General features: G+C 35.1%; 1 protein-coding gene across 1 annotated transcript in view; it reads right to left on the bottom strand.

Annotated features, from left to right (window-relative positions):
* ADGRL3 (adhesion G protein-coupled receptor L3) overlaps window positions 1-21,755 on the bottom strand; it is a 417,871-nt gene that overhangs the window by 79,041 nt on the left and 317,075 nt on the right. Inside the window, exons 13-14 of the mRNA XM_080796369.1 lie at window positions 9,476-9,685; window positions 6,025-6,245 (exon numbers count right to left, since the gene is read on the bottom strand). Of these exons, the coding sequence (XP_080652495.1) occupies window positions 6,025-6,245; window positions 9,476-9,685 (431 nt within the window). The remainder of the gene's footprint in view (window positions 1-6,024; window positions 6,246-9,475; window positions 9,686-21,755) is intronic.

Genomic DNA, 21,755 nt, shown 5'->3' with positions numbered 1-21,755 from the left:
TCAAAAGAAAAGATTATGCTCACCCCCAATTCTTATGTATTATGATAATTTTACGCCCAGTCATAGGGTTCCCAGGTGAGGAAATGAAGACACAACAAGCCAAAAATCTCTAATACATATGCACATAAATCATGCTCTTGGCCTTCAATAAAATAACATATAGACACACAGTATTCCCCACATACATGGTGAATAATCTTCTTGATATATGTTAATGAAAAATACTTCTTCATTATCTATCCTATTTCCCATTGGCCAACCCAAAATCAAGGTAATAATATGTTCAGTAAGGTGGATGCTTCATGTCAATGAAATGTTACAAGTGGGAATATTTTACAACATATAATAATATGCTTGGAGAACTACTCCAAATTAATATAGAATCTCCTGTGAGTGGGTTGAAGTGCTTTGAAATTGTGAAACATATTAAGTAGACATGCTGTGCATATAACTTACAGATACTACTAAGTTCAATGTGCTTTGTTTGTTTGTTTCAGTAAACTCTACCCCCGATGTGGGGCTGGAACTCATGGCCCCAAAATCAAGAATCCCAGGCTCTACTGAGCCAGGCAGGTGCCCCCATCAAATTCAATGTTCTTTGGCTAGCTTCCTTCTTGAATAATACTATAAGCTAACATTTTAAAAAATCAATAATCACTTTCCTACTCAAATAATTATATTGGTTGAATAATGAAGTGAAAATAAGAAATTGGGGGGGGGGTTTGCTTTTAACTAGCACTTTTAGAGTTGTTCTTAAACTAGTGAGCTAGGGAGATAAATATAAGACTTAATAGATGATTTACAATTATTTTCAGATCATAAAATTTGATTTCAATTATTTTTAAGACCTCGGTTATGCTTCTAGTACTCAAGGATGTTCTGATTCATTATAAATGTTTATGACCTAACTGACATCTTTTGGAAACCCCTTACAAAGTTTCAAGCCCATATTTTAAGCTATCCCTGGGCTTCATTCCTTTCCAGAGCCCTTCCTTCTCCTGGAACTGGCTCCTAATCTTTTCAATTTACCCATCACATTAATGACTCCTTTTTCCATTGTATACTTGGATTGCAAGGGAAGTGGTATAAACTATAAATGTGATTTTCTCTTTAAATAAAAATTAACTGTTAAAATGGTTTGCACTTTTTTGGGGAATAGTGAGGTAATTAAAGTTTACATGAACTAATTAGTTTCAGGTCATAAAATGGAAGTATCTAGCATAGAATTTCTAAATCAGCCATGTTTAAATTTTGTTAAGTCAATGCCAGCTTTTATCTTCTGACAGTATCATTTACTGAATGGCTTCACTGAATGTGCATGTGAATAAGAGTATAAGAGAGACTAAGGGAAGATACAAAAACAGAGGTAAAATTGAATAAATGCCCATTGTTAACAGTGCAATTTAGAACTGTGGTCCACTAGCTGAAAGCTTTTTCTTTTTCTTTTATTAAATGATTGTACTGGTCTTCTAATCTAATTTTTTAAATGTCCAATTAGTGTGACTAAATGTAATTCTAAATACATTCTCGAGATAATGTCAGTACAGATAAAAAGATTTGACTAAACAACATCAGAAAATAATAATAAATTCTCTTACAAGCATTGCAAATTGATGGCAAACTAAGCAACTTCTCAAAATCAAATTATGTGTGCTTTGTGTGTACGTGTTTTGTACATAATCAGTTCAACAACCCTAAAACTTCATAGAAAAACACATCATAATCCATCAGCCAGATGGAATATGATAGTTACCACTATCTGTATCAAAATAACAGTTATTTAACCTAAAAAACTAATCTTATTTCTAATTTTATCTCATACTACTACTGATATGATTCTCTACTTTTTAGAATTGTAAGCTATTATTATCACTATTGTTAAAGGTTTCAGCAATAAGACCTCATTGTCGGTATAATAAAACATAATTAAATACATTAAGAGGAGAGAAAAGGGAAGAATGTTTATTATTATTTGGAGTACTATAATATATATTCAATGGCTTTATTCTAGATATACTCTTAAGTGGTTGAAACTGAAGTAAAAATTTAATAATAACAAAGTTCCAAATATAAGAGAAAAGGATTTCTGAGACATAAAAATTCATTGTATTGAGCTTAATAAGAATTTACAGAAAAAAGCTGAAAATATGTGTCTGCATTCTGGCTAATTCCAGTTTATTTAAGACTGTGGACTTTATATATTTGTATTTAAAAAGATGAATGTAGGGGCGCCTGGGTGGCTCAGTGGGTTAACTCCTCTGCCTTCAGCTCAGGTCACGATCCCAGGGTCCTGGGATCGAGCCCTGCATTGGGCTCTCTGCTCAGCAGGAAGCCTGCCTCCCCCTCCCTCTCTGCCTGCCTCTCGGCCTACTTGTGATCTCTGTCTGTCAAATAAATAAATAAAATCGTAAAAATAAAAAACAAAAGATGAATGTAGCATCTAAGAAGGTAACACTGGCAAACAAAAAAACAATTTGAGATAGATTTACATGAGAAAAAGTCATGAGATGAACAGGGAGTCAGGAATGTCACCTGAAGGTCAAATAAAAGCAGTCGACAATACTCACAGAAACTGGACCAACAAAGATTTGATAATAAGGAACAAGATACATAATTCTATATGCAGAGAGCCTTTGAATTGTGGGAAAATTCACTGTTTATATTTTTCTTTGAGAAGCTATCTTGATTAAACTCCTGATAGAAAACATGATCTGTTCATTTCAGCTTCTCAAGTAAATGCAAATGCCTGAGAAATGTTTCTTTTTCCACACCTGCTTCTTCAATGGGCAAAATAGACCCTGGATTGGATGCATTCCCAATTGGTGGAAGTTAAACATTTTTTCCATGTATTCTGGAAGGTTTCTCTGCGGACGATTTATTTAAAATGTACAAATGCGACACTAAACACTTTGTGCTGCCTGAGATAGAATTTTAAAGCAATTTTCCGTATTCTTTTCTCTCCCTCTTTCATCTATCCTCCCTTTTCTCTATATCGGCTTTGCTGCTCTTTGTGTTGGGAAAAATCATAATTGTGGAACTGAACTATTATGAAGGCTTATTTTAAATCAGTGCTTGGGAAGTAAATTAGCCTCTATTCCCACACGGTAATAATGTCAGTAAATGAGAGTTTCCAGTTATGGTGCAGGAAATTAAAGCAAGGATGGCCAAAGACTGAACAGTCACAAGAGACTTACATATTATTGATTCTAAGGCAAGATAGATTCGTACTACCAAGAAAATGACATCTGTCTCAAAATAAATGATTAAAACACAAAGCAAACAAGTTTGAGTCAGTTTAGTGACAGGAAAATTTGCAAATATCTAAAAAGAAATAAAACATGTAAAAGAAGCAATTCAGGGGCTGCAAGAAAGCAAAATGAAATTACTTAAGAACAATATTTGAATACTAGTAGGTCACAAATAACTGTATCACTCATTTTTAATATCTTAGAGGGGATATACATTAATTAAAATGTAAAATCCTATGGCCTAAGGAGAATGACGGCTAGTGGGTTTCCGTTTAAGGGATAAAAATGTTTTAAAATGAGATGGTGGTGATGCGTGCATAATACTGTGAATGTACTAAAAACTACAGCAGCATACACTTTAAAAGAGTGAATTTTATGGTACGTGAATTATATCAATACAGGTGTTATTTAAAAAAAAAAAAATATCTGATCTACCTAATTTCCCTTCACCTAAGAAGTCTTTGGAGGCAAGCTCTTTTAATGCTTTTATCTAATCCTAATTTGTTCCATAATTATCACTGGGATCCACAAAATGAACTCAGATTTGACCACATTTCATAAAGGTTGGATTAAAAAACAATTACTATTAGTTACATTTAGACAAATGGCCTTTTACAGCCTTTCTTGCACTCAAGAGAGAAAAATTCAACAGAAGTGAGATGGTCTTCTTTCAACTGTATTGTCGGTGCCTTTGAACCGCCACATACTCTACTTTATGCTCCCAATAATGCTTCTGCTTGTCTTCCCTCCTCGTGAAGCCTCTCTTAGGGGAAGTGAGCTGCTTGGTTGCCAGCATATTCATTCAGGCTGCTGATGGCCGGTGGAAAGTCATGAAATTTGGCTTATTAACTTCTGTACAAATTGATGTTATCTAACCTCATCTGAGTCTTCAGTGCTGCTTGGAAATCTTTTTATTAATGTCTAATTGGCTCCTTAGCACATTTTCCATAGCGCTCATTTCAAGACTTTTCAAATTTCCTGTCCTCTCAACGTGACCTCACCTAGTCACTCAGCAAGTCCGCTTCTTCTACTTGATGGAAAGTTGTTCCACGTTGAAATTCATCTTATCTGTTCTTTCCTTCACACTCATCTTAGAAGAGAGGGGTCATTTTACTTTTCCAAAAACATTCCTAGTCTAGTGGAAATGAATGTGATCTTTTTTATCACACATCTGCCACTATCTAGCTCTATAACCATGGGCAAGGCAATTAATTTACCTGGTCCTTGATTATTTTTATTTGTAAAATTAATGTCTTGGACGAGGTGCATGGCAAAGCCAACTCCTGTATTAAATCAAGGTTTTCTTAATCTTATGTATAATCTTATGCTTTTCTATCCCTCTAGGACCTTCCCCTTTCATTCAACCTCTCTATATATTAAATACAAATAAGGCATAGACATGTTCCCTCTATTAATCTCCTTCTATGAAATGCATTCTTCCCACCCCTAGACATTCTTTGGACTTCATTTTGAAAAATCCTTCTTCATTTCTATAACCACAAGTTAATCTTTTCACTATTTCTCAAACATTTTCAGGCTACAGGTAATACGCTAAGACTCTACTTTCTTCCTATTGACGTATCTCTTCAAACCTTCCAGTCTGGTTTCTGCTTCCAGCATTGTCAAAATAATTGTTGCAAAGGACAAATAATTTTTCCTCAGTGCTTATCCTCTTCAATTATCTTTGCTATAGAACACCCCAGCTGGCTGGGGCGCCTGGGTGGCTCAGTGGATTGAGCCTCTGCCTTCAGCTCAGGTCATGATCTCAGGGTCCTGGGATCAAGCCCCGCTTCGGGCTCTCTGCTCAGCAGGGAGACTGCTTCCTCCCCACCCCTCTCTGCCTACTTGTGATCTCTCTCTCTCTGTGTCAAATAAATAAATAAAATCTTTAAAAAAAAAAAAAAAAAAAAGAACACCCCAGCTGGTGTTCTGAAACACCATCTTGAAACGATCTTCTCCTTCTCTTTTAAGGCTTCTCACTCTTTTTTAAGGTTCTTCTAAAGGCTCTCATTCTCTTTTAAGGCTTTTGTCTTTATTTTTATTTTCCCACCCGAAACTATGTCCTAACTGAGGGTATTCTTTGGAGCTCTCTCTCGGTCTTCTTTCTGATCTTTTTCTTTTGAAACTTTCATTCATTCTCAGGATGCCAACTGTTACACTGATGTCGATTACAAACATATTTTTCACTGAATTCCTTTCCAGGACATGTATGTCTCACCAATTTGAGTGTATACTGAAAATAACATCGATCACTACAACCCAATACCCACCTAGGGAAAAAAAAAAAAAAAAGGGAAAAATAACAAGCTGCCCCTGCTCCTATTGTTTCTCTTTCTGTTAATGATATAAATTTCTATCCAGTGACTAGAACTGACAGGTCAGGAAGAAGAGAAGCCATTAATATCAGGGACTATGCTGTCCTCTGAATACACATCTTCTGACATAGCTAGTTCTTCATTTGACAAATGTCCCAGTGCTCTGAAAGATATTAAAGCGTTCATCTTTGTATAATTACTCAAGGCTCTGATGTAGCTGTGGGAAAATTAAGCTGTTTTAAACAGCACCCTACTGAATCTCGGGATTTTTTTTTCCTCTCTTTTCTGTATCATAACAAAAGTACAACCTTGAATTGAATTATCCCCATTTGCTTCTCCAGTTCTATCATTTATTGCTGTGAGGTGATACAGAGACGTTAGCTTCCAAGAAAATCCAAAGCATTTATTTCAACTAGATTTCCAAAGAGAGGGGGAAAAAAGGAAAGAAATGATGAACTCACACTTTATCTGTTCCGTAACTCCTGTAGTCTACCGCTGCTGACACAGCCACGATGAGTGCGGGCATCCCGTAGCCGACCAGGTAGAAGTATTTCCTCCGCGAGTGCTCGCTCTCGAAAACCTCTACCAGCATGATGTAGAGCTGCACTCCCTCCAGGAACATCCAGGTGAAGGCGGCCAAGAAAAAGAAATGTAAGAGGGCAGCGAAAACAGCACAGGCAATCTGGGGAAGGGAACAGAGCACTCGAGTAAGAATGGAACGAAATCTACCATAACATCAAAATAAACATTTATCAACAGGGCAATGACACAAGAGGTCTGCAAAAGAATAATCTAGACAAGATTCTTAAAATTTCAATGGTAAAACCTAAATATAACTGATCCTTCATAACCACATTTAACATTTTTTGTAATAACGGCTTACAGATAACAGCATAGGATGATAATAAGGAAATATTGTTAAACAATTTAGGAAAAACTTCTAAGAGCCTATTATTGATAATTATTACCAAGATTCGTCTACAGTTTTAAAAACAACATCTCATGCATTATTTTTCTCAGCCATGATCATGTGTGTTCTATCACTAAGTTCCCCAATTGTAAATGAAAAAGAAACATTTAAATCAAGGAGAATAAAAGCTCTTAAAGTTAAAAAGGATAATAATTACAGTATTTTGTGATGGGATCATTACTTTGTTATTATTATTTGCTGGTTTATTTCTTCTCTGCCTGGTTTTAGGAAGGATTTAAAGTGACATTGGGAAGTTCATGCTGCAAAGTGTAAAAGTAGGTCTGGTTAAAATAAAATAAAATAAAATAAAATGTTCCAGAGTGCTTTCTTTCTCTACTTTTCCTGTTATTGTAAGAAATCTTGGGCTAGACAAGCTTGGTCCAAAAAGACAGCTGGGGGGCACCTGGGTGGCTCAGTGGGTTAAGCCTCTGCCTTCAGCTCAGGTCATGATCTCAGGGTCCTGGGATCGAGCCCCGCATCGGGCTCTCTGCTCGGCAGGGAGCCTGCTTCCCCCTCTCTCTCTCTGCCTGCCCCTCTGACTACTTGTGATCTCTGTCAAATAAATAGATAAAATATTAAAAAAAAAAAAAAAAGACCGCTGGTCCTTATTTTGGCATATTCTCTAAGGCACTACAAGTTTCATCTGAACATGTATTGATTTTCTTATGTCAGTTCTGAAATTTTCACTCCTTGGGGAAGTGGGGTCTTCATTTTTTATTTAAGAAAGCCTAGAGGCGCATGGGTGGAGCAGTCAGTTAGGCTTCTGTCTCTTGGTATCGGCTCAGGTCGTGGTTTTGGGGGTCTTGCAATCTGTCTGGTGGGGCTCCACGTTAACCATGGAGTCTGCTTGGGATTCTCTCTCCCTCTCCCTCTTCCTCTACCTGCCCCCCTCTTTCTCTTTCTCTCTCTCAAATAAATAAATATGTCTTAAGAAAGAAAGAAATCCTAACTAAAATCTGTATCTCCTACTAGAAAAGGGCAAAAAATTTATAGACATTATCAGATTATAATGGATTCAATGATGAGTATATGATCTTTGAGAAAGAGACAAAGGGCAGGTCAGTTTCACTGAGTCGGAGAGATGACACTGAAGGGAGATGAGGACGTCCCATATCAGCAGGCTAGAGAGAAAGCACAGCCTAATCACCACCTAAGAGTCAGGAAGAGGACTCCTATCTAGGAACAAGAAGACAAACTGAGCTAAGACGTACACTACTCCAACTTTTCACATTAATCTTTGCTTTCTATGCTATTTGTCAGAAGTTAGTTTTGTACAGCATACAACATGTGGTGAAGTTTATCATACCATATGTATATCAGGAAACAAAAGAATAAGGTTTCTAAATGAAAAGAAATCACACAACATTTGAATTGCAGGTTAACAAGAGAATGAAATGATTTCTTCTTGGAAAATAACATAGTTTTCCATTCCTTGCTTTTTAGAGTTAGAACCTCAACTATTAATTTTTGTTATCAGAAGACTTTACTTTTTTGGGAGAAGAAATGTACTCTTTGATTGCTTATTCATATGTATGCATTTATGGGAAAAGCTGTCACATTTGTATATGATAACCAATTAAAAGTATAATCACCATAATTGTACCCTTTACAGCCATTAATCATGAATGTGTAATCACCAACGTGAATCCAACTGCATTTTTATTGTAAAGTACTCCGTACTTATGGACACATACCGGAGAACAGCATTAAGTGAATGAATTATTTATTATGCCTACACATCTTCTAAAAAACATAAGTTTTCTTTTCAATTACAGTTTTGATCATGAGACCAAACATGTACTGTGAATCGTAAGTAAATACGATGGGCCTCACATAAACTGTAAGTAGGCATAGAGTCTGTTGAGTAATTAGATACTGTTATTCGTATTTTCTGTTTGGTTTTACCAAAAGTTGGCTAGTGCTACTCCTTTCCCCCCCTTTCTTTCCCTACTTCCTTCCTTTCCTCCTCTTCCTTATTTCCTCCTCTTCTTTCCTTTCCTCCTCTTCCTTATTTTCTCACATGACTAAGTAATAAAGTACAAAGCTGACATTAAAGATGTCAATAGAACTTGAGCAAATACAATGTGTCAAATAAAATTTGGGAAGAGTTCATAAATTCTGAAATGTCCTATAGTCTGAACTATTTTCCAAATATGTCAATTAGAAAAACTCATTTTAGACGCAAAGTTTTAAATATGATATACACTTTTTTTGTTTTGTTTTGTTTTGTTTTAAAGTATATGATATGGCCGCCTACCTTGCTAAGTCAGAAAAGCCTGCAACTCTTGATCTTGGGGTCGTGGGTTTGAGCCCCACTTAGGGTATAGAGATTACTAAAAAAAAATTAACTTTAAAAAAAGTTTGTGATAAACTTTGAAAAATAACAATTATATCTATTAGGAAAGATACTCTCTATTCCCCAAATGATTTCACTGAAATTTCCCCCATATTCTACTCTGATAAGAACAAAGCAAAACATGGGACACCTGGGTGGCTCAGTTGGTTAAGCATCCGCCTTTGGCTCAGTCATGATCGCAGGCTTCTTCGATAGAGCCCTACATTGGGTTCCCTGCTCAGTGGGAAGCTTGCTTCTCCCGCTCCCTCGGCTGCTCTCTCTCTCAAATAAATAAATAAAATCTTAAAAAATAAAGAAGCAAAACAAAACAAAAACATACACACAAACTAATGAAGAGACATAATTCTTGAGAAAGGCAAGGTTATGAACAGAATTTCTCAAGAAATGTACAGGCATACGTCCTAACATTTGTTGCTTCTTTACAACAATGGAGTAAAAAAGGTTGGGGGGCACTGAACCAGATCTGAAAATTAGTAACTATCATAGACAACTGGAAGAGAGGTTCCATTCAGGCAAGAATATTTTGAGTACTGGAAAGCTGGAAAAATGGAGACATTCTTTCCTAATATCAGTGTAGGTTGCTTACGGGTTGGTCAGTTCGGTTGATCCCGATCAGGAAGAGCAGTTCAGCTACAAAGAGGCTGATGCAGAGGTTCTTGTGGATGGTATTGCGGTCACTCTGGAGCCCGCGGAAAAAGCAAAATGTGAAGATGCAAATCAGGAGACAAACAAGGGACAGCAAAATTCCAACCCACGTGATCACATCCAGAAGGAGGTCATGGACCGCATCACTGTGCTGGAAAGACAACAGAAAAGCCATAAGTTGCAATTATGCATAACAAATTATGAAGTTTTACGAGGACCTGGATTCATGATGCATGGTTTCATAATGTACTAGGCACACACAGTGAATAAGATAACTTAATTATTCTGGTTTTCTAGTCCACAGGTAAAGCATTTAATATTCTCCATGAGGTGTCCATCAGTTTGATATTCAGGGATGACAATAGTGTTTGCACTTCTCTTGGTTACATGTATTTTCAGGATACAAATAGTTGAAGCAAGTTAACATAATTCTGGCCTATGGTTTCAGGGAAAAGCTGTATTTTTTCAACTCGTATCACTTTTATAGGTTTTTTTGTTTTTGTTTTTGTGTGTGTGTGTGTGTGTGTGTGTGTGTGTGTGTTTTACACCCCCACTACGGAATACTCTATTTAAAAAACTAAGTTATACACTTAGGGAAGTGGTTTCAACTGAAATGCTTTCTAAATCACCAACGGACTTTTTAATTAAAAAAAAATACGATTCTTCTGTCATTTAAGCTCTTTATCAAAATGTCCAAGTTTGAGTTCATAAAAGTATGCATTTTTGTAAAGATTCCCAGTTAATTCTGATGAACAGCCACATGCACATACCATTTATTTAGTGGAAGATCTAAAAGAATGAGGATATTCACTGGATTTATATTCATATTGAACGGCTTAAGGAGACCAAGAAGTTTGATCCTTAAAGGGTTTTGCATGAAAAGAGCCTGTTATATACAGATGGAAAATAAGCATTCAGTATTACTATCTCCAGTAGCAGCATAAAACAGGGCTAAGAAAAAGAAGTTCATAAAAAGCTTCTGTACTAAAACTACATTTTTGGGCGGGGCTCTATTAAAATAGTCCCGTGGGATCCATTCCTTTCATGTTCCTTGTTCTGTGTACTATCTCATTTCTGTCCTTCTTCTAAGATTCCAAACTCTATTCCCTCTCCATGGTAGTTTGCCTCCACCCAAAACCACTTCTGTGAAGCATTAGAATTTAGGGTGGCCCAACGTATCAGTATGCCAAGATGCTGGAGGGGAGTTGAGAAATTGTCTATGACCATCAACGCTTCTTCTCTTTGTAGTTGCTTAAAAAGCCCTGAAGGCCTAATTTCCATAAGTAGGGGCCAAATAAATAATAGTTGATTTATAGAAATGATATTTTGAAGAGTAATAGAAAATCAGTGTTCTAAATTTATAGTCACAAACATGGATACTTCTCAAAAACCTAAGCCCCGCATCGGGCTCTCTGCCTGCCTCTCTGCCTACTTGTGATCTCCCTCTCTCTGTCAAATAAATTAAAAAAATAAAACCTTTAAAAAATTAAAAAAAAATAAAAATGTAAGTGACAAAAGAATCTATACGGTATAATACCACTTATACAAAATTAAAAAAAAACAAAAAACAATGACATTGATATTTATGGATATATACTGAAGTAGTTAAAGTGTGGTATCAGCCTGGGGAACTTTTTGTTGAAAACAAAGCGATAACGTTTCTAATTGACATCTTTTTCAACTGTGTAGATCATACACACCGATTTTTACTTTAAGATGGAAGTCGCTACGTTTAGTTGTCTTCCACACTGCTAGCTCACTTTAAAAATACTAAATAACCAGGTTTTCTGGTGTTGTTTGTTTTTATTCAAACTTCATACTTTTCTGTTATATACAAACTTCATACAAAGATTATTTTGAATATGGAAATTCTCCCAAGCCAGTCACTATGCTATAACCTAAATCACAGCTCTTCTCAGGTCGCCAGAGAAGACTTCACAGTTATTTGATAAAGAACTCTGTTAGAACACTGTCAGTGAAAGAACTCTGAAATATTCCTGCATAACTCTAGATATATTTCCCGGAAGGAGCTCAAATCATGAAAGAAAACTACATGAAATTTTGCTGTAACTGCTTTGTTCTCCAGGGGACACTACTAAGTAGTGTTTGGTCTCAGATAGCTTAAATTATTTTTACTGTTTGAGAGTGGAGAATGGTTAGTGCTACCTAGCTCCCTGAACAGAGGGCTATTTGCTCTTTTCTTTGACTCAAAGGAAAGATGCTGTGATTGAGTATCAAGCACCAATGTTCAGCACAGCAGTCTTCTGTAATGGGAAAAATGGCAGGTATAATACATTCTCAAATGTATCCTAAAGACCTAAAACACTAACAAAAAAAAAAAAAAAAAAAGAGAGAGAGAGAGAGAGAGAAGAAAGAAAAGAAAGAAGAAAACAAAAAACTCCTGCCTTTGTCTGGGTAGTTACATTATTAGAAACATATTTACTTTTACTCAGTGCCTTCATAAGTCCTTCAAAAACCCCATGCAGAGTCATTAAGAGAAGAATACCAGATGTCAAAACATCAGTACAAAAAGTACATTACACTCAAAGACAAAACAAAAAAGTCTAGTGATTAATTCACTTTTCAGGTATTACTGTCTAGCTCAGAAAACATCAACACCAACCACCTTGTATATACTATCCTGAGATAGTGGCACCCTTCAAATACAACTCACCACTTGAATTTCATAAATAAGATGAAAGAAAAAGAACAATGGATATTAAATCCCTATAAGAGCTTTGAGAATAGCCCTCTTTATAACAGTGCACCGTAACAGAACTTCCAGGAAGCCAAGCCATGAAAAAAAAAACAAAAACAAAGAAACAAACAAAAAAATGCCTTTAAGAGGATGGACAGTTGAACAAAACTCTTAGGTATTATTGTAACAATGTGATAAATATTCTTATTTCCAAAGTTCTACATTTCTAAGTACTATATTACCCAATCACCTATATGTACTATATACTATTGTGTGCCTTATTAATTTTATATCTTATTAATGTTATATCCCAGCCCCTAGTACTGGGCTTGACACACAAAAATGCTTAAGAAATACTTGTTTTTGAATGATGGTACTAATGTCCTCTGCCTAGAACTTGGCCTTAGAGCTGAATTCTCTATGTCAGTAGAGCTCTGCATCCATTTAATCTCCACTGGATGTTTAAAAAGTTATCAAATATTACATGTCCAAAACTGAGCCCCTCATCATATCCTGTTTCTCTCTCCACCGTCCAAAAAAAACCTTCTCTTCCCTCTGTTTTCCCATTTCAGTAAACAACAACTTCATTCTTTGAAGTATTCTTGCCCCAAACTTAGGAATCATATTGATTCTTCTGTCTCACAAAAATCCATCAGGAAATCTTGGAGGCCCTGCCTTCTAAATCTGGCAGCTGCTCATCACCTCAACTACACCAAATTGGTTGGAGCCACCCCTTTTTAAATAGCCTCCTAACCGATCTTCCCATTTTGACCCTCGTCCTCTGTCCCTCTATATTCAACAAGATAGAGAAATTCTTTTTAAATATAATTCAGATTATATGACTCATTGATGAAAGACGTCGGATGTTTTCCACTTCAATGAAAGTAAAAAAACACTCTTCCCCTATGATCCCCTGCCTTGTTTTTTAAATTCTACATATCAGTGAGATAATACGATAATTTTCTTTCTCTGATTGACTTAGGATCATAGGGGAAGAAAGGAAAAAAGAAACAAGAGGAAACCGGAGAGGGAGACAAACCCTAAGAGATGATTAATCTTGGGAAACAAACTGAGGGTTGATTGAGGTTGATTGAGCATGGGGGAGGGTGGATAGGGTTGCTGGGTGATGGACATTGAGGAGGGTATGTGTTTTAACTAGCACTGGGTATTACATAAGACTGATGAATCACAGATCTGTATCCCTGAAACAAATAATACATCATATGTTAATAAAAAAAGAAAAAGAAAGTAAAACCCAAAATCTTTCAAGGGTCTACAAGGCATTATAACTTCTGCATATCTGTGACATCATTTCCTGTTCTCCCCTTCACTCAGTCCGTCCCACCTAGTTGGCCTGCTCCGACCTTTGGATGTGCCAAAGATGTTCCAGTCTCAAAGGATTTGTCTTTGATGTTCCTTTGGCCTGGAATATTCTTCCAAAAGATAGCTGCATGGTTTACCTGCTATATTTCTTCAGTCCCTCATTCAAATGTCACCTTTTCACAGAGCGTTCTTCTGAGTCACCATATTTAAAATTTCAAACACCTTTCCCCTATTCTTTTTTTTTTCCTATTACTTTCCCTGCATTATTTTTCTCATCAGTACTTGTCTACTCTATATATTTTGTTAATATTGCTTGTTGATTGTTTGTATCCCCAACTAGAAAGTACATTCCAAGAGAATGAGTTATTTTATCTCTTCGGATCACCAATGTATCTGCAGGTCCTATAAAACTGTCTACCACAGAGTGGATGCACAATTAACGTGTTCACTAAATAAAGGAATCTCTCTTAAATCCCTACGTTCTTGAATGGATTGAAATTATAAACTAAAAGTTATAGCATGCTGTCCATTACACAATCTTTGGGACTCCTGGGTTCCTAAACTACCTGCTCTAAAATCTTAAGTAAAAGATAAAATTAGAGTTGGAGAATAAGAAGGTTGTAACACCATAATATCTTAAGATATGTTGAAATGTCAAGGTATTAAGCAACTATGACAATGGAGAACAAACTATGCCTGGAAGAAGAGTGTAGGAGTCAATTACAGAGTCTAAAGGCATGGATTTAACCTTATCAGTCCAATTTCACAATTGTTATCTTGCATAAACTACTTAACCCTTGAATATCAAAAGCCTCATACACATAGAGATAAAATAAGGCTTCAGATCTTGTGATAATTAAGGTAATACATATGAAAGCGGGAAAAAAAAGATAACATATATGAAAGTGAGAAAGTCTATGTTCTTTTTTGTTTGTTGTTTGTTTTGAGAAATGTGGGATCTTTTACATAATTCTTACACAAGGTCAATGTTTCTTATTTCCCTTTATAATCTGAAAACAGGGGTGCCTGGGTGGCTCAGTTGGTTAAGCATCTGTCTTTGGCTCAGGTCATGATCTCGGGGTCCTGGGATGGAGCCCCATGTTGGGTTCCTTGCTCAGCGGGTAGTCTGTTTCTACCTCTCCTTTGGCCCCTCCCCATTGTGCTCTCTCTCACTCTCTGTCAAATAAATAAATAAAATCTTAAGAAAAAATCCGAATACAGTCTGGATTATTTTCTTGTTTGGCAGCAACTTTTGTATAAATAGTCAAAAGTCTGTATGAATGATAAGGGATGGATCAGAAAAATAACAACTGTAACAAAAATAAATGTTAATGTTATGTTAACTAACGACACAAAACATTATTCCAACCAACTGATGAATTATCTAAGTTCACTTTGTAACATTGCCAATTTAGTTTATGTTATTAATAATATGTGTGTTACTGATGAATTAAGGTCACAAAATTCCTACATCTTTCAAAGGGAGAAGATTTTTAACTTTAGAATTTGAATTCTACATTCATTATTGTATAAATGTGTTTATGACTTTTGAATAATAAAAGACAAAGGGGATCAATTTTACCTTTATACTCTTCTTCAAGTTGTAACGAAAAGATAAAGTAGCAACATAAGATACATACCCAATATTTTCCCCCAGAGTCTGTACCATTCATAGACTAGTATAATTTGTTGGAAAGAATGTTTACAAACTCATAAATTTTTTTTTTAAATACAAAAAATCAAAACCTTCAAGGAGATTAACTTCTAAAGAGAAGATGGTGAGGCAGGAGAGAAAATTTTCAGGCAGAAAGACAGAGTGATTCCCAGAATGACATTCCAGAAATAAGATATTTTTGGGAAATGGAATGATTCTATCCTCTCTACAAAGACATTTTTATTAAAACAATACTTGTTTTTCAGGTTTTCTATGAGGTTTCTATTCATATTGGAAATGCCAAATATTTTGTAAAACCTGTGGAAAATTTCTGATTTTCCCTTTTACGTTTGTCTTTGTGAATTTGCTTTGTCCTATCACTATGGATAGCTTGCTGAGTAACTCAAATACCACAACAGGGTGCGTGTCACATTTGGGAAAGAAAAATGCCTTAGTCAATGATGTTTTGTGAAAGCTACTCTGTCAATGTACAATAACCAAATATACAAGTAGGTACATTTAATACCCAAATTTACAGAAAAGGGAAATGTGATTTTTGTCTTATGAGTTTAAAATAATTCAATCTGAGTACACTAAGACCTTCTGTGGAAATCCTGATGTTTCTAACATTATTGTCCAAAAGATAAGTCAACAAACAAGATGGAGAAATAGATTTTGAAATGGTTTTCACTTTAACTGCGTAAGTGTTTCTAGATGGGACACAAACTATACAAATTAGTTTTGAAAGTTTTAGAAATTTTAATTTAATTTCTAATTTTTAGAAAATTGCACTTTCCAAACACTATTGGAAAATCACCCTACAGTACTTATTAACTGTGGGCCAGTAATTATCAATAACCTGTTTTACTTTCTGCACAATAATGTGTACATTTAAATGTTCAGATTTGTTAAAGCATAATAACATGATTTTTAAATTGCCTCTTAAACATGTCTCATTCCAAAATATTTGTAACATAGCTAAAATAAGTTTTCTTTCTTTCTTTTTTGCAAAGATATGAGCACTTGTCTTGCTACTAATGTATCACATAAGTCAGTAGGATTACAAAAGACTATTTTCTGATAAAAGTTGCATAAACTCTGTAAATCAGTTCCTAGCATGGCTCTAACTCTTGGGAAACAAGTCATCAGACACAAAGTTCACCCTGCAAATGCTTGAGAAAATAAAGGGCTCAATGGACTCAGGAAATCAGGATTTCCTTTATAAAACAGGATGAAGGTCAAAGTTGAGTAACCCAGCGAGAAGAGCAATATAACTGCATTTCATAGAATTTTTACTAAATTAACCAAAAAACTCAGCAACAATTTTCAAGTTTGTATTACACTGAACAAAATCAATCTAAACATTCTCAGGCTCTTAATTGCTAAGAGAGAAACACCAGCAAGTAAGAGGACACAAAAAATCCATAATGAACTGGCCTTTGGATTTAATAGAACTTATTCAGCACATCTCCTTGGTTTCAAAAACATAGTATAGCACACTCTAAGTTATTTGAAAGTTTCTCGCTTTGAGTCAAAAAACAAAATATGGGGTGCCTGAGTGGCTCAGTCAGTTAAGTGTCTGACTCTTGATTTTGGCTCAGGTCATGATCTCAGGGCTATGGGATCAAACCCCCCTTCCCTGTAGGGCTGTGTGTTGGGCGTGGAGCCTGATTAAGATTCTCTCTCTCCCTCTGTCCCTCTCCCTTTCTCTCTCCCTTTCTCAAAATAAAAATTAATAATAATAAGAAATAAATAAATAAAATCTCACCATATTTAGTGAGCCAAACTTACAGCTATCATAAAGAAGGAAACAGAAAAGAAAATAGTAGAGAATGTAGGAACTAAGTAGGTTACTGGAGCTGAGCGTTAAACGGAGTAACAGATTAAAAAGGGTAGATTAAAGCTGATAAACCAAAAATGTATTAGTGATCAGTTAGAACGTTTTAAAGGAAATTAAATGATTGAGCAGTAAGTAAGAAGATTTTAGAAGTGTCTGGGGTGACGGTACAGAACGAGGCCAGGCAGACAGAAAATTCTATCCTCAGTGTTTCTGTGTTAAGTCAGGTGATGGTAATGATAATAAGATAAAATATCACTTAAGGGCTTCGTATTCTGTTGGAGTGCTTATTTATTTATTAGGATACCAAATCATACAAAACATTATGATGTGACATTATTATTATCTCTAGTTTATAGACAGGGAAACTGAAGCACAGAAAGTAAGTAATCGACCCCCACTTGATTCAACTTGGTGGGAGCGTGACTGTCTAGGTTTGCTCAGGACGATCCTAATTTTAGTACTATGTTTTTGAATCCTTGGAAAGCCCTCCCCAAGATATAAAAGGGTTCCAGCCATCAGACACGCTTCAGAAGTTTGGAAGAAAAGCACACATCTGTATGACAGCCTAAAAATCAGAGGTCAGAAGCTTTACTATCTGCAGTGTTGACTGGACGCAGTATTGATCACCTACTTTCTTGAGTGACTCTCGCTGTTTTCACCCTGACTCTTGACGTTGGCATCCGTGATTTGCACTTCCCACTGTTGGGTCATCCATTGCTGCGTCCCCCCGAGTGATACTGTGTTAGTGCTTGTGATCGTGTCTTCCTCTATGACTTTAGGTTAACTTTGTCCTTTGTATCAAGATAGCACTACTTCAATTTTGAACATTGTAAATATTGTGACCATGTTTCTAACAATTCATTGGTGAAACTGAGAACGACGGTAATATAATGTATGACAATACCCAAAAAGACAGCATTATAAAGACACATGGAAGAATACATAAAGCCAGATTAGAGAGGTAACCAAGGCAGGACATTCTGAACCATATGCAGCAATGGATTTGGGACCACACAGACACGGGAAAGAGAACGTTTATGAATGTGCATAAGGAGGTTGAATCTCACAAGTTCGGGAAGAGACAGGCAAGTTTTTATAAAATCAAAGGGTTTTTAAAAAATCTCCCCCTCCCATTACACCTGCCTCAGAAAAGACACCATTACTCAGTTGAAATTAACAGTCATTGAAGGCACTGGCATATACCATAAGAATAAACATTCATTGTTGTTTTGTTCCCTTAGTATCTCTATGTACCTAAGGAAAGTTACTTTTCTATATGCATATTCAACAAAGAATGCAAATGTAAATTTTGGGAAATTCCATTCAGCCTATAAACTTTTTTAGAAAAGAAAATAAACAGTTCTTACCTACTAAATGTCCTGTATACCTTGTACACAAGGCAGCTAAAAGGAGATGTAGTTTGCTCACCTGTGATAATGAAGTTTTATAATGGAACTTTTTGGTCACTTTACAGTTTCCTCAAAGTGTGCATTTTTAAAATAAGTTTCTAAAGGTAAGGAGACGGTCTCCTGAGATATAGCTTACAAGATAGATAGCATTGCTCCTGGTCATAGAGATGTTAGAATACTGGTCTTCTATGAAATTCTATTTTCAAAGTGTGGGATAAAAAGAATGTCTTTCCCTAATTTTGAAATATGTGACAGATGAGAATGAAGAAAAAGTTTATAGCAAAACAAATTTTTATGATGTTTCTCCAAAACTGATGAACTCTGAAAAAGCTATAAGGAACTTAGACAAGGTAAACTGATTTCATCTGAGTTGCATGAAGTTCTGTGTGGATTAGGACAAAATCTCATACAGAAAAAAACCATGACTTATTCTGGGGGGATTTAAGACTATTTTCAGAGAAAATGTCACCACTGAAGGGCAATCAAGTTAAATAGGACTTTCTCACTCCTTGATTAAAACGGTAACTTATTTGGAATCCAATCTTGAAATCATAAAGTGAAATTACCTCCGTGCTTTAAAACCATGATCTTTGATAGTGTTTTACCTTATGTTAACAACAAGTGTGCTTGGAAATGTTTAAAAATGATGAATATTTTGGACACGGACAGCCTATATGATGAATTCACAGATGCAAAGGAGCTGACTAATGAACAGCTAGTCTACCAGTGAAGCCTCTAGATACCAAGTGGAGGGACATATTTGGAGAGATGCGAACTAATTCCTACAAGTCTAAGAACCCATTAGGTGATGCCATTAAGTAAAATCCTTTGTATTCTATGCTCAACATTTTTTTAAGGTTTTATTTTTATGTAATCTCTACACCCAGTGTGGGGCTTGAACTCACAACCACGAGATCAAGAGTTGCATGCTCTACCAATTCAGCCAGCCAGGCACCCCTCGGCTCAACATTTTTGTTGAGAAGATATTTTGTTTGAGGTCATCACATGGATTAACACTAGGAATTAAGTAATGTGGGCTTCTTAAGAGAATTTTACTTTTGACTACTTTTAATTCTCTACAAAAGATTAGAAAAAGACAAAAAGAAACATGTCATAGCTATTTCTATTAAATATGAATCATATCTGTTTAGTTATTGTACTTTTTGAAGTCTCACATTTATATATCTTAAAAATACGCAATGATATAGCTCCTAAATTAAATAGCTAGTAAAAAATTTGTAGTATCAGAGGACAGAAAGACACATTTAGAAAATATTTTTATAGTTTTTCACATGATAGCCCTACTACTAATTAGTATTAAGCACTACTAATTGTCACAGTTAAGTGGTAATAATACATACACATATAATTACTTATTAAATATTAAGTATATTTTTTATCTGGTCGTGCTGTTTCTCAGTAAGCTCTCTAAAAAGTTGATCACTTTAACTTGTGGCCAAATAGTCTATGTTCTTCACAAGTTCACCACCAGTAGAGAGAACCACAGATTCTTTCCTGTGTCTCCTTTTATGAACCAATTACACTAAGCTCCTTAGAAATGGACAGAACCAGGCTTGCCTGGGTAAAAATTTCTTAAAAATATCCTTTGACTCTAATGATTACATCCAGCAGTTTTATTAAAACTAAGTTTGCTGGCAATTATTCAGAAAAATTCCTAAATCTCATACAAAATGGGTAACTTCTCCTAAGATTATTTCCATTAAAACACACACACACACACACACACACACACACACACACACACGCATATGCACACACTTTTTGAAAGTACTTCTTAAAGGGGTTAGGTGATTTGGAAAGGTGTAGCAAAGCTGAAGTTTAGTGAAATGAAATATTGGAACTGCCAGGCTTGAATCACCCAGATATGTTTATATCTATCGATACATATATATCGATAGATATGATATATCATATACATATATATGTGTGTGTGTATATATACATATACATATATACACACACGGAAATTACTCTATGAGAATAATATATATATTATTCTCTCTCTATATATATATCATATATAGATATATGCCCAAATATTTAATATAGATAATATATATTTTATATATACACACATATATAAGGAAAATTACTCTATGAGAATAATATATGTTATATATATGTTATATGTCACATACATATATACATACATATATAATATATGTTATATATTATTCTCATTGAGTAATTTCCTTTGTCATGTAAGCAAAGATAAATTTTCCACAATAAGGAAAGTTTTAAAATAGAAACAAATTAACATAGATTTAAAAGAGAAAATAATTTTGTATAACTAGATCATCAAAACCATAAAACTAGAAATTGTACCTAGCCCAAAATATCTAGCAAAAGTCTGATAGATTCATTCTAAGAATTTTCACTGGATGCCTATTCTGCTTCAGGTACTAAATAAAACAGAATGTAAATATAAATAGACACACACACACACACACACACACACATACACACATATCATTTTTATTTCATTATTCCATTTCCTTTGATTTTCTTAACTAAAGCAATTTCAGGAAAAAGGAAAAGGGGATGGTTAGTGGGCTCTCTTTTTTCCATTTTCATGAATAAATTTATTGCATTTTAAACAGAATAGGGGTCTTCCAGATAATAACCGTTGGGGAAATTACCTCACGTGTCTAGAGAAAATAACTTGAGCTAACATTAAATTTTATAAAATTAACATCATATAAGTTCTATGAATTGGTTATTTAAATCAGTAAACAACCAACCAGAGAAAACCTTTAAATAGTGATGCTGACACTGTAAGGATACACACAGTAAATTGGCAATCGTTTGAATTGCAGAGACAGGAAAATGGTTTAGTTCAGCCATATTTTTGTTCAAATGCTTTTAAAATCTTATTTATACAAGTAGGCTTTGTGGGCTACCTTAGAAAGTTATATAAATAACTATTCCGAAAATCTAGCCAAATTCCTCAAGAGTGCAGTAGCTCTTTAGGCTTATCAATTTACTGGACACAATGGAATGAAACAGTCTAGGAAAAAAAGAATCACTAAATAGCCTTGATGTTAAAAAAAAACAAAAACAAAAACAAAAAACCCCCCAAACCACAAAACACTCAAATTTTGTGATCCGAAGCAAGTACAGTACAGTTAGTAAACATATCAACTAGTTCTGACTAAGAACAGTATGAGTAATTAAGGATATTTTTAGAACATTAAGATGGAAAAAGGTTTTATGCTTGTTTTCTTTTGTTTAGTTGGTTAATAACACTTTCAGAAGCATGGGTAAATTGGGTAAGTA

The sequence above is a fragment of the Martes martes genome (genome assembly GCF_963455335.1).
Source record: "Martes martes genome assembly, chromosome: 2".
In the NCBI taxonomy this organism is placed as follows: Eukaryota; Metazoa; Chordata; class Mammalia; order Carnivora; family Mustelidae; genus Martes; species Martes martes.
Note: the sequence above shows the minus strand (reverse complement) of the source record. Positions and strands in the feature narration are given on the sequence as shown.